This window comes from Lacerta agilis, chromosome 10, assembly GCF_009819535.1.
Source record: "Lacerta agilis isolate rLacAgi1 chromosome 10, rLacAgi1.pri, whole genome shotgun sequence".
Classification (NCBI taxonomy): domain Eukaryota; kingdom Metazoa; phylum Chordata; class Lepidosauria; order Squamata; family Lacertidae; genus Lacerta; species Lacerta agilis.
In genome coordinates, this window is record NC_046321.1 from 50,771,062 (window position 1) to 50,785,398 (window position 14,337).

At 41.6% G+C, this 14,337-nt stretch overlaps 1 protein-coding gene across 1 annotated transcript in view; it reads right to left on the reverse strand.

Annotated features, from left to right (window-relative positions):
- Positions 1-14,331, reverse strand: part of PPP1R3A (protein phosphatase 1 regulatory subunit 3A) — a 33,403-nt gene extending 19,072 nt beyond the window's left edge. Inside the window, exon 1 of the mRNA XM_033162313.1 lies at positions 13,469-14,331. Coding sequence (XP_033018204.1) covers positions 13,469-14,289 — 821 coding nt within the window. The 5' untranslated portion in view covers positions 14,290-14,331. The remainder of the gene's footprint in view (positions 1-13,468) is intronic.
- Positions 14,332-14,337: the final 6 nt, after the last annotated feature.

Here is a 14,337-nt window from a genome sequence, read left to right on the forward strand (position 1 = left end):
GATCTTAAGCGCTCCTCTTGTGAGCCACTAAACCATTCAATAAGTATTAAGATGCAGCAAAATAACCATTGGGCCTCAGCATGCTCTTGGCAAGGTGAGTGACTGCTACATTAAGGAAGAGCAACCACCCCCAAATGGGCAGAGATGGAAGCATATTAGAATCAACCCAGCAATGTACTATTCCAGAACTATACATGGTGGCAGGAGAGTTCTGACCTCACATTGCATAGGATACCACTGGGGTAGCACTCCAGTCTGTGCCTTATCATTTCTATGCATATACCCAGGGTATATGCCAGAGGCATAAGACAGGAATTGGAGGCTTCTTCATGCTGAGGAACATGAACTCATTCCTGGGTAGTCATTACGTTGTATCAAGTGACAGCTAGTTCTCATAACCTTTTTGGCATGTAGGTGGAGATGTCTTAGCCATGATTTTCCTGTTCATGACAAGGTCATCTAAAAGTTGCATCACAAGCTCCGATCGTCAGCAAGCTTGCGTTTCCCTTCGTTACTCAGCTCAACACCCATTTGCCTGAGTTAACAGGAGGAATATGGTGTTTTTTTTAAGGTGACTGTGCAATATGTGTTTCTTTCCCTGTCAATATAGCCAGCATTGCATGGCCAAAAACCCAGCATTATTCCATCTAGTAAGCAGGATTTGGCAGCAGCCCGGCTGTGCAGCCAGCACTGATCCTCTTAATCGGCTCGGACTAGCAGGGATTGGCACAATTCCAGTGTGGCTTTGCAGAAACCGGGCAAGAGACGGTTTCAGTTCACCCAACACTTGTGAATACTTCTGCCTGCAACAGTCCTGAGACTAAGCTGCCAGTTTGAAAATATTAAAACTTATCTCTGACAAAGAGGGAGATCAACCATTCCACTTTTCCTACTGATAATAAGACAAAAAGCAATGAGTTTAAACTGCAGGAAGATTGTTGTTAAGGGTTAACAACAAGGGGGGAATATTCTAATTGTTGAGATACTAACACGTTAAGCTCTTGGGGCCAAGTGGACCAAGGATGTTCTCCTGCATGAGCCCAATGAAATGAATGGAGCCTTGTCCATGCAAGAACTCTTGCAAAGCTCCCATTCATTTCAACAGTTTGGCAGGGGAAGTTCCCAGTGGATTGTGCCCTTGGGCTGTACACAGGAGTTTCTTGATTTTCTTTACAGTCCCATCAGATAGTCCCCATGGTAGGAGGTACTGAGTTCTTTGGAGCATTATTTCAGGTGAGTCCATAATCGGTCACCCTGGGAATGCTTCAGTAGAGCAATGGTAATGCAGACAGGGTGTTCTTGTTCAAAGCCACCCAGAAGGTCCATACCCTGAGCTTAAAAGACAAGCATTGGACCTGGGAGACAAAGTGCCCCAAGTCCAACTCCAAGACCCACTTGGCTGAAATAAAGGGGGCATTACACTCATTAATCCACATTGTTCACTATCATTCTTGCTTTGTAAATCCTTAGCTTCAGTCTGCTGCATGAATGGCAGCAAACATGAAGGCTAATGCTCTCACCGGGTTCTGCCACTGATTATCTCATTTTCAACTCATATGAGCAGCTGGCTCATGTGATCAGTGCCCCGTGTGAAAAACAGCAGGCAGCACAGAATGTAGCACCTTCTTCTATGATGCAGAGAGCTCCAAAACATTCCTAATAGACCACACATTATACACTCTTCGCATCTACATGCCTGAAAGAGACAGGAAGTGTAGGACAGGGAGTCTAAGCCAGTAGTGTATGACAGGGAAACCAGTTATTGTCTCCAGAGATAAGTATGGGCCAGGATATTGGTCTATCTAGTCATATATTAGACTAATATTAAAGGCTCACATGCCTAAGGTCACTGCAGATTACCACCTTTGGAGATGATTAGCAGATGAGTATATTTGAGCATGATATTTGAGCTGTTTGGTGTGCTGATCATGTTCAATGTTTAGAGGGTAACTGACCAATGGGGAGGGGATTTAAAATGTGACTCTGGGAAGTTTTAGAAATTCATGAGAAAGCTCTTCATGGTGCTGTGACAATTGGCCTCCCTTGTTCCATGGGCTTCTTTATGGTGACCAGAATGGTACACCACCAGATTGGTCTATTTTTCATCTGTGTCACTTTGCATGCATTCAGTCATAAACATGTTCTGTTTCTGCACTAATCTAGGGGTTTGCATTTAAGTGTGTGTTTAAATGTAATTGCCTGCAAAAGGGCGTTAGTAGATATATATTCTCTCATGGTGTGCATTTTTTTTTAAAAGTGCATTTATCTCAAAATGCAGCTCTTTAAATGCATGCTGGTGCATTATTTTAGATCTGAGAATTGCATAAGTGTAATTGGAGAAGTGTGAAATCTAATGAATTGCTACATTGTGGTCTGCATATTACTCTGGAAAGGGCAGTTCACATCTGAATTCACAAATACTGAATTCTCCAAGGATCTATAGTGTCAGGATGTAGCACAGAATATGGAAATATCAATGAGAATTAATGTTTAATTAAAAGTGTTGATTTGGTGATCTAATTCAGGGTTTGCTCTTTAGCAGCCCAGTGGGTTAGGGAGTAAAGCATAACCAGGGATAAACAGCAGATACTACAGATTGTACCAAAGGCAAATAATTTGGTTTATTGGAACACCATACTTCAGTCACCTGCACAAATATAAGACAGACGGACAACTGGCTTACCAGTAGCATATGTGAAAAGGATCTTGAGGTCTTAGTAGACCACAAGCTTAACATGAGTCATCACTGTGATGCAGCAGCAGCAAAGAAAAATAATGCTATTCTAAGGTGCATCAACAGAAGTATAGTGTCCAGATCAAGGAAAGTAATAGTAGCACTCTATTCTGCCTTGGTCAGACCACACCTGTGGATTACATTCACAAGCTGGAACATATTCAGAGGAGGGCAGCGCAAATGATCAAGGGTCTAGAAACCAAGCCTTATGAGGAACAGTTGAGGGAGCTGGGTATGTTTAGGCTGGAAAAGAGGCGATATGACAGCCATCTTCAAATATCTAAAGGGCTGTCACATGGAAGAGGGAGCATGCTTGTTTTCTCCTGCTGTGGAGGATAGAACTTGAACCAATGGCTTCAAGTTACAAGCAAGGAGATTCTGACTAAGCATCAGGTAGAACCTTTTGAAAGTGGAACAGTCTCCCTCAGGAGGCTGTGGACTCTCCTTTCTTGGAGGTTTTTAAGCAGAGGTTTGTTGGCCATCTGTCATGGATGCTGTAGTTGAGATTCTTGCATTGCAGGGGGGTCAGACTAGATGACCCTCGGGGTCACTTCCAACTCTATGATTCTACGATACACGTTGATCAAAAAGCAGAGTCCCTTGAATTTCTGGCTCTTTCAATATGTCTGTGTCTGAGACCTGCTGCTTACATCCATTAATTACAGGCAGCATCATTAGGCACACCAATTTGATGTGTGTTGGACTGGCCAATCCAGTCTGCTCACCATGGAGATGTGTATGATCAAACTAGATTCATCTACTCTTAGTTCCTGCTCTGCTTGTTCCCCACCCTTTAGTCTGACTAATAATTTCTCCAGATCTATTTATCCTATTGAATGTTTCCAGAGATAAGGAACATTTACTTAACACTCTAATGCAGGGGTCAGCAAACTTTTTCAGCAGAGGGCCGTTCCACTGTCCCTCAGACCTTGTGGGGAGCTGGACTATATTTTGAAAGGGAAAAATTGAACAAATTCCTATGCCCCACAAATAACCCAGAGATGCATTTTAAATAAAAGGACACATTCTACTCATGTAAAAACGTGCTGATTCCCGGACCGTCCCGGGCTGGATTGAGAAGGTGATTGGGCCGGATCTGGCCCCTGGGCCTTAGTTTGCCTACCCATGCTCTAATGGCTTGTAAACTCATTTGAGTTTCAGCACTACCTGCAGCACACAAGAAGTGTTTATCTTCTCACAACGCCTTTCAAATTGCAGCTTCTTCCCCATATCCATTACAAAACAATAGAGTGCATTTGCTCCAATGGCATGTGTTGAAAAAGAGAAGGAATTACACACACACACACACACACACCCTAGTGACATTAGTCAACATTTTGCTTTGCACCATGAGTACTAGAAATTTACTTTTGGTGGGGAGGCCAATTTTCTAAGCATGCTCACTAAGAAATCATATCATTGACAACTTTGGGGAGCATGAGTTTTCATGGCAGAAAGACATAAAATGGCCAGCTGCAATACTGGCAGCTTGGTAAACGAAAAACTGAGCACATCACTGTTTATTGTGTGCTGTGGTGCTTGTCTGACAAAGGCGCCAGGGCTTTCCCTCCCAGCTGTAGCCAATTACAGCCGTTGGACGGCCAACAGAACCAGCCTCTCTGATGGCTGCAACACGCCCACTCTTGAGCATTTGCCCTTCACACACATTTAAATTTGCTTTTGTGCTTCTCTCTTGCTGTTTATTTCAGTGCCTGATCATTGTTCTCATGTGCAAGAGAAAGTGGAGGAGAGGGTCTTTGTAATGGAAATGAGCATCCCAGCCAAAGGCACATTTTACATTCACATTAGGAAGCTGATTGAAGCTCGAGCCCGATGTTAGGGTGGGGGATGTTGTGTGTCTTGCTGCCATGGTCCACAGTTCCTGTCACTATTCTCTATTAACTATTGTCCAGATCAGATGAGCAAAAGAGAAATACTTCCCTTTCTGGGGGCTGATGGTATATGAGTCACCCTATTTTTAAGACATAGTAAGTTTTTTTTTACAACTGTTATATAAATATGATTTTTTAAATGCCAGCAGATCAACATAGTTAAACCATTTTCTTGAGTAGCCATTTGCTTTAATGATTGCTTTTAAAAGTTTTTGCACTGCTGTATAAATATTTTAATAAGTTAATAAATAACTGCATTTACCAAAAATCTTACCCTGTTACATTACAGTGACTGCATAAATACCATGCCTGTACCTACATATTCTGTACGTCTGGATTTATTTGGTATTGGGTTAAAGTCCTTTTCCCCTTATAGTTGTTTCATTTATTGCCACTCTTTAGATTTAGGGTTGTGGCCAAGTAAATTCCACTCAGAGTAGACCTGCTGAAGTTAATGGGCTCCTTTGGGGAAAGGGGTGGGATATAAATTTAAAAAATTAAAATTAACCTAGGTTTGCCATCTCCATTAATTTCAATGGGTCTACTCTGAGTACGGCCAACACTTAATACAACCCACAGTATTGTAAGTAAGAGGAACTGCTTATTGATGGTCAGTTAACCTCTCCATCCTTTCCCACACTTCAATGGTTGGCCAAGATGATGAGAAAATGTTTCTGAACCTCTGAACAGCACATGTGGAATCTGGTGGCGATTGAAAAAAACATGATTAACTTACACACACACACACACACACACACGGAAGCAAATAAACAGGTAAGAGGCTTTTTGTGGTAGGCTGGGTGTGAGCTAGGAAGTCAAGGGTGAAGGGGCTCTCTTGATACTGAGCTCAGTCTTTGTTCCAACACTCAAACCAACCTGGACACCACATTCAGCCCCTCTGTCCTTTCTCCATTTGCCTTTTCAGTGGTAGCTTCCTATTTGTGGAATACTCTTCTGAGGGAAGCACAGCAGGTGCCTTTGTTGTCTGTTTCTAGGCACCAGGCAAAGGCATTTTTATTTACAGCAAGGCATTTGGTCCTCAATTTGAAGCGTAACTAGTTATATCTGTGGCCTCGTCTTATGTGCATCATTTTAAGTTGGGTGAGTAGGATTTGTACCATATGTATTTCTATTTTGATTATGCCTGCAGCTTTGATGGACTTCAGTGTAAAAGGCAAATGATGATGATGATGTCAATTGGATATTATTTATGTGTTGGGCCCAAAGAAGTTGCAAAAAGCAATCTATTTCTTTTTACAATTTCGCTGCCAGAAGTGCCCAAACATTTGAGACTTCACTAGCTACCCAAAAATTACTGTGAATTTCTTAGCGCTCTAGTGTAAAGAATATTAAAGAGGACCTGAGAACAGCGAGAGTGTTGTTTTCTCAGTTGTCACCCTGTAAATGCAAAGCCCACCCTCACAGTAGCAGGGAACAGCTGCTCTGCTGGAAAAGACCATGTACTGGAAAAGACCATGTACATCATCACTTCCTAATAATAGCAAAGGGCTTTAACCAAAGCCACAGGCTGAATGCAGGGTGCAATTTCAGTTTTGGGCTTGGAGCAAAAATCCCGAGCTATACACTTTTTAACACATGTCTTTCTTTTGTCAAGAAAAAAGTTATTAATTGCTGGAGAGCAATCATTTAAAGGAAAACACAAGGCAAACAAGTTTTCTTAAAGAGGGAGAAGATAAGCAGCTGTCGGCATTATCAAGTGAAGGCTTTGACAAGACTTACCCAAAGGTCCGTTGAAAACAAAAACAAAAACGCAGCCTGCTTCTGCAAGATGAGCACCCCACGTTTCTGACTTATCCTAGAAAGGGAATTATATGCATTCGCCTGTTTTCCAGCATCTTAACGTGCATCTTTTGTTTAAAAACAGATATTTGAGATTTTGTAGTTGTTGTTTTTTTCATTTGGCGAGGAGCAGACTGATGGCAGGAGCAAAGTCAAAAGTGAAGGAATAGCAACAGGGGTGCATTCACATGAAAACATGACTGGGTGCTCTGTGCATGCAAGACCCTATACTCAAAGGAACAGAGAGCTGATTCAAAACGTTAACAGAGATACACGGTACAGCCCTTACAGGATTTTGCCACCTCTGAACACATGCAATCCTAGACACACCTACCACTTGGGAGCAATCAACATTTGACTCAATGGGTCTTGCTCTTAGTAGATATGTATACAGTGCTGGATTTACGTATAAGATAAACAAGCTAAAGTTTAGGGCCCCACTCTCTTGGGGGGCCCCAAAAAAATTAAAGGAAGAAAACTGGATGTACATTTCCAAAATATAAGATAAAAAAACCAAATAAAATAAATCCTACATACAGCAACAGTGTTTTGTGTTGTGTAGGCTCCTATGATGCAAGTAATGGTCCCCGCCTGCTAGCCTGCTCCCTAAAATATCACTGGTTTGCTCATTTCTATAACAATTACTTTGATAAAATACATATTTTGTTATGTGTAAATGGCTTTACATACCTATTAGGTCCATAAATTACCATATAGCATATATTCAACACAAAAACAGAGACAATTTGTTGTTGACAAAGGACAGCTGGACATATAAAGGGCCCCATTACCTTCAGTAGCTTAGGGCCTCATAAAACCTAAATCCAGCCCTGTATGTATAGGTTGACTCGGTTGTTAACTCCCTGCATATGAAACAAGTTATGTTACAGGAAAAACTCTGGCTAACATTATTTGTTCTTTCTTTCATTCATTCATTTAAACATTAGTGTCCTGCCCTTCTGGTGCAAAAGCAGCACTCTGGGCACCTTGCAACATTTAAAACCAAAAACATATTCGTAACCAGTTCTTCTCCCTAACATAGCAGCAGGAGTGCCAACTTGAATTAAATATTGGGGGGCAGGTAAGCCCCGTCCCACATAATCAATCACATGACACGGCACATGTACACCATTTGAATGGCAACGCCCATCAACTGGGGGAGCAGTCCCCTCAGATATGGGGGAGGCTGAGGTGACCTCAGCCCCTGGGAGTTGGGTCCTAGAAGTGACAGGTTTGCATATGCAAGCATAATTTAATATGAGGTTTTATAGATGTAAGCTCTTGGCAAGGTTGTATTATTTTCCTTTATTGTACAATTCCCAGTATTAGGTGTCATCATCATCATCATCAGGGGATACACTCAGATTTGTGATCTCTCTCTCACACATATATAGTCATGCTGTAATCTTGGGATAATCTGTACCCCATACTTTTGCTAAATGTATGAATTAGTACTAAGCCTTTTGCAGACACTGGGTTGTATCCGTTGTTACAGTACATACTCAGAGTAGACCCATTGAAATGAATGAGCATGGCTAACAGGGGCAGTAATTTCAATGGGTCTACTCCGAGTAGAACTTAGTTGGGTTAGAACCCATCACTTTAATATTTCTAAACATTTCCACAGCTCTATGCACTAGATATGAGTTAGGTTTTTTTCTTAAGAGAAAGCAGACAGTTTCAGCAAATCAAAATCCTACATAATTGTCCAGATTTCTATAAGAAATTCTACCTACATTGGCAACAATCACTGTTACATGCATATTTTAGTTGTGGTTCCTTGTGATAGAACACTCCAATATTAAAATATTTGGTCTCTCGTTTATCTTAGACCTATGAGGGAATAGATCTAGTACTCCATCATGTATTATCTCTTTCAAAAAAAAAAATCCTTCACTAACATTTCAGATGGATCAACTTGGGCTCTAAAGAATTATATAACTAATATCTGACTATCTTGACACGGTGATGACAAAAATAATTGACTGTGCCTTTCTTTGAAAAAGAACAGATTACAAAATCAGATCATATCGTAAACTGAAAATGTGTGACTGTGATCCAGGAATGCGCCCTGCTTCCATGGAGCCCTGAATGATGCAACAAACTCAGGAAAGATACTACTACGCATTTTCATTAAGTACACAGTAGAAGTGACTAGTTCAGGTAAGTAAAATAAGTAAGTACCCCCATCCTAAAGCAGTTAGAAGCAGCACCCCATAGCGATATGTTTTGGGTTAGCAGCTGGCTCCTCTAGTCTGCTTCAGATATTTCTGCCATCCCCTTCACTCCCTCATGAGAGGGAATTTTGGCCTCTGCCCCACCTCTCTGAACCACCCCACTGGCCTCAGCACTCCTGATAAGATTTCTCATGACTTCTGGCCATTTCTGCCCACTCCTCACATGGCCCATGTCTCAGCCATTCTTGAAGGCAATGTAGAGTGATAGCCCTGTCAATCAATCCCTAGCCCCATACCAAAGTCAACCTGCTCACTTCCCATTTTCTATCTCAGTCTGCCAGCATCCATGGCTGATAACATTTCTGAGTATCACCAGACACAACTGAGACAAACTGACAATTCAATTGTGTGGGGCCAAGCTATAGAGAGGGGGCACTACAAGCTCCCAGGCACAGTGAGCTGCTATATTATATATTTATATTATTAATATTTTCTAATTTTATTACTGGGGGTGGCAGCAGCCTCAGGAAAACAATGTGTACAGAACACATTGCAATATTGTCTCATTTATGTTCCCTACTACAGAGTGAGAAACTTTAGTTTGAGAGAGACAGAATGACTTTCACAGCACCATCTAGATGGCTTCATGGCTGAAGGAGGAAACGAATAGAGATCTTTCACATCCATTTCACTTGCTGAAAGTAGAAAAATCAAGTCAGCTGATAACTACTCACCTCAAACCTAAACACACTTCTTGATACTAAGTTCCATTGATCTTAATAGCACAGATTACTAGAATGTTCATGCTCCACAAGCAGGAAGTTTGGGAGAGGGTTATCTGGGTGCCATTGGCTTAATTGCTGTGACACCACCAATGGATGAAGCAAATTGGAGTTCAGGAGGTGACTTGTAAGTGTAATTGGGGAGATTTCAAAATTCTAATGTCAAAGTCTATTAATGACTTTCGTTACAGCAGGTATTTCTGTTCACTGCATATTTTTTAATGATACCTCATTGTTACAAGTGAAGCATTTTATTAAAAAACAAAGAGACACATGATGCTTAGTCCATAAAAATATGAAAATTCCTCTTGCCCAAAATGTTGGGCCCTAATCTCTGTCTGGAAAAAAATTGTAAAAATTGTAAATTGTTGCAGGTTACTTTAGCAAACAATTTAAACTACATGGGGCAGGAAAGGAGAAAGAAAGGTAGTTTGAAGATACAGCCCAATAAACACTCTGTATTTTCTCTAAATGTATGAGTACATGTGACTATATATAAAAATCTGCAACAGATTACATTTTACAATTAATACATAAAAGGGGTTGACCAGGTTCTCTGGAACTACAAATCATCATCATCATCTCATCATCATCATCATCATCATCATCATCATCCACCCATCTGACTGGGTTGCCCCAGCCACTTTGGGTGGCTTCCAGCAAAATAGAAAACACACACACACAAAAACATGGTGATAGTGTCAGCCACACATCTCCCTTATTCCCATACAACCTGTGAGGCGGGGCATTATTTTACTAGTAAAACCTTTGGATCGTGAACACCACACACACACCCTGCAACAAAGCACACGCCACAAACTATCCCATTGGCTCTAGTGGAGTGCTTCTTTCAAGGTTAATTTCTGCAGGTGGTGCAGCCAAAGAAAGAAACCCTGTGGATACCAAGGAAGGTCTCGACAGATGCAGGTATGCCTCTCTGTGCCACATGGGCAACCTTCGAAAGGAATATATGAGAGCGCAAAGGAGCATCTGGTGAGTTGGAAAGGTGCTGAGTGGCCGCCCTCCCCAAAAGCAGCATTGTCGCCACTTACCAGGATGGGCCACCGGGTGATTGAGAGGTCGGGGCAAGATGGGCACACCAATGGGAACAATGCATGGATTCTGAGGTGTGGCTGGGCACCCCCAACCTCAGCACCACCGTGCACCTCTATTGCATCGGTAAGCACACCACCTGTTCCTGGGAGAGGGGCACTGCATCCCCCTGACGCATGAACCCCCTGATCTCCCCTCACGCAGTTGCTCCAAGCACTTTTCTCCCACCTTAGCTTTGATACTAGAAGTGAGCGAGGAAAAGAGAAAAGTGTCTAAGCCATAGACTGAGAGGAAAGGAGGCAGGAAAGAGGATTTAGCACATCTTTCCTACGCGCTTCTTTTAGTGCTCAGTCAGATCCAACCACTTCCAATTGTTAGATAGAGAGATAGAGAGATTATAGTCTTTCACCATAAATTTGTGACATGTCCTCCCTAGTGAGGTGTGCTTTTTTCCTTGTTATTAACTTTTAGGAATAATTTGAAAATGCTCCTTTGTGGTTGTTCCTGGCTACCTCGAGATCATTGGATCATAGGTTTTTAATTGCAGTCGCTTTTAGAAGTTTCTAACTGTAATTGTTTTTTGGGATGTTTTAATACAGTTTAGAATATTTTTGTTTTGGGCTTTCGGATTATATATTTGTTGAATTGTATACCCTTGGGGAGGATGGGAAAGATATAAATTCAAATAATAATAATAATAATAATAATAATAATAGTCACAGATTAACCAGGGCGACAACATACATGTTATATCAGTTCCACAGAAGAAGCTATCCTAATTCAGCAAAATCTGATTAAGATGAATACATTTGCCCCCCCCCCCATCTGTGAACAAGGCAGGGAGGCATGTGGGGGGAGAAAACCCTGCCACTGTCCTGCATAGTTCAACCCTTAAGACTTATTCAGTTGCGTCACAAATTGTCAGCCTTATATTTGAGTCCTTAGAATCATGACCAACTATATACAAATAGGTTATTGTTATCAAAATATCCCCTTAGGGTCAAAACTATTAAGGGAGCAGGTGCCTGAGCTTAGTTTATTGCTTACAGAAAACTCATGATCAAATGCAGGTCTAACAGATTCTGAAAGGCAGCATAGGTGTTATGCTTTTGGAGGTCAGGGCCAGGATCCAACAGAACTGCACAACTAGTTCCCCACACCCTAAAGGGCTTTGGACTCGTGTTTCATGCACATCCTCATCACACCATACAAGTTGTGAGTGTAAGGCGATGTCCGAAACCACTGCTTTGAAGCAGGGCTCTCAGTGGCACCTCGCTGTTGATATCCCACTTGTGGGCTTCCTGTAGGCATCTGGCTGGTGATTGTGAGAATGGGATGCTAGGGAAGATAGGTCAGGTCTGATCCAGCAAGGCTCTTCTTAATTGGATCTAATCTTATAAATCCAGTCTGCACAACCCCACCACAGGCCCTTGGTACCTCAGGTAATCACTGAGCATCCCCACTAGTGGATGCCTTCTGCCAATTGGGCCTGCCTACCCACCTTTGCTCCCTTGAGCCCACTTTACCTTCTGAAATGGAACAGCAACCAAAATGATCACAGGGAATTGAACAACATTTGAAATGGTAGCTCCTTGTTACAGATCATGGCGCACTGCCACTAACATGCCCAAAGAGGAGCCACCAATGTTGCGGCAGCCTGCCAATGTCAGGAGCCCACTAGGCAAATGGCTCAGATATAGAGCCAGCTCTGATTGTGGCCACATCGGGGCTAATGGATCATTGTGCAAAAGAAAGCATCTCTGTGCATTATTTTATGCCATGGCAACGAAGCAAATCATCTATGTAAACAGAGCAGGCGCCATTATAGGCTGCTTGTTTTAAACCTTCAAAAAGATAGCTGAAATCTCTGAGATAATGGAGATTGTTAGGGACCCAACATTTCATCCGCAATATACATTTCTACACTTGTAGACTTCCAGTCAAAACATACACCGGTAACAGATAGGAAACAGCACAATCTAGATCAGGGGTACAGCAGAACTTGTGGCCTTCCAGATGCTGGTGGACTACAACTCCCAGCATCCTTAGCTATTGAGCCTACTTGTTGGGGCTAATAGGAGTAGGAGTCCAACAACTTCCAGAGGGCCACAGGTTTCCCATCTGTGGCCAAGATTATGGTTCAAAACAAAACAAAACAAAATTGATTATTGCTTTTCTCAAAGCAACCAAAACATAGATCTTTACATTGTGTGTTTTCTTTATGACTGAAATATAACAAAATCCTAAATATATTTATGCTATTCCTCTCATGCACGAGTCAACAGCTGCAGACCTCTGAAGCAAACCTGGACCCCCAAGGATGCTGCTACCTGCCCCTTCCCAAGTTACCAGTCTAAAGGTGAAAGATAAATTGGTCTCTGTGGCAACAGAACTTGGTGTAATAGCATACTAGGTGGTTTTCCCATCTCAAAGTGTCCTCTGGACAGATTCTTTACCAGAGCTCTGTTATGACCAATATAATTGTTTTAAAAGGATTATGGGGCTTTAAAAACATTTCAAACATTTCTCAACTATCGTCAAAACCCATTTAAACTCTCAGGAGTATACAACAACTATGCAGGTTTATTGCTAAATTTCTACAATGGAATTAAATTGGAAGTGATCAAAATCTAACTATGCTCCACGTTTTAGGCATCAGGAATGAGCTGCTTCACCTGTAATGAACTGCTTCACCTATACTTAGTAGTTATGACTTTATACTATTTTGGTAATACACTTAGTATGTAAGACTAATTACATTTCCCTCCAGTTAACTTCGCTGGGGGAATATATATATATATATATATATATATATATATATATATATATATATATATATATATATATAATTATATACATTTTATTTAAAGTAGTATGGAAGCACAAAATTAACCACAGGAACAGATTTTGAAAAGTTATTAACAGCATCTCCTTCTTTGAAGAGATAGGGTCATATTTTGGGGAAACTATCATTGAAAGAGGTTTTACAATACTTTTTTAAAAGGAAGGAAGTGTAAGGTGCAACCTCACCTGCTTGGTATTGTCTTTAAGCAGCCTTTGATAGATTTGTCTGTAACACCTTCCTGGACTTTATCTGTAACTTCTCCCTGGGCTTTATTCTCTTCTGCTGGTGGCGCAGTTTCCTTTTTGTGGCAGATCAAAATATAATTGCGATTGTCATTGTTTGCCCAAAATATTCCCACCGATGTCTCATAACGGATGCAAAATTCAACCTTAGCGTCCTCTCTCTGATAAGGAGGAACCAATGAAATCTTGAACAAGAACTGGTCAGTCTCGCCATCACAAGAATTAGGCACATAATCTCCTAAGATGTCATAATAAGTCTGCCAGTTGTCCAAAGACATTCGGACATAGACCAGCTTTTCGAAGGATACATTCAGAACACGGATGGTGCCCTTCATACATGTTATCCCTGGCAGGAACTCGACAGACTCTAGCCATACTTTCTGTGCACGCACTTTTTGCAAAAGCTCTTCTTGTGTGGCAGGCAGTATAAACAGTGGAGATAAATAGAATTCCTCCACAGGCACAACTTCATCTTCTAAGTCGTCATTTGGTAATGTAATTGGAACATCCCAGGTATCAAACTCCTTAACAGATACAAGGTCAAAACCAAATGCATCAGCAAATGAAACTTTTCTTGCAATGGTGGATGGGGCTTCTGCTTCCATTTCTTCAGAAGAATCTGAATTCCGCCTCCGGGGGCTGGGGGAGAAGCGGGGCTGCAGTGTAGCTTTAACATCTTCATCTTCTGAGAGAGAATCGCTTAAAGTGGGAACTTCTAATAAGTTCTCCCTACTAACCTGACCAGGTTCTTCAAAAGACTCCATTGGGTTCTCTGATATAAACCGAAAGAGACCCGTCTGAGTAGTGGCAGC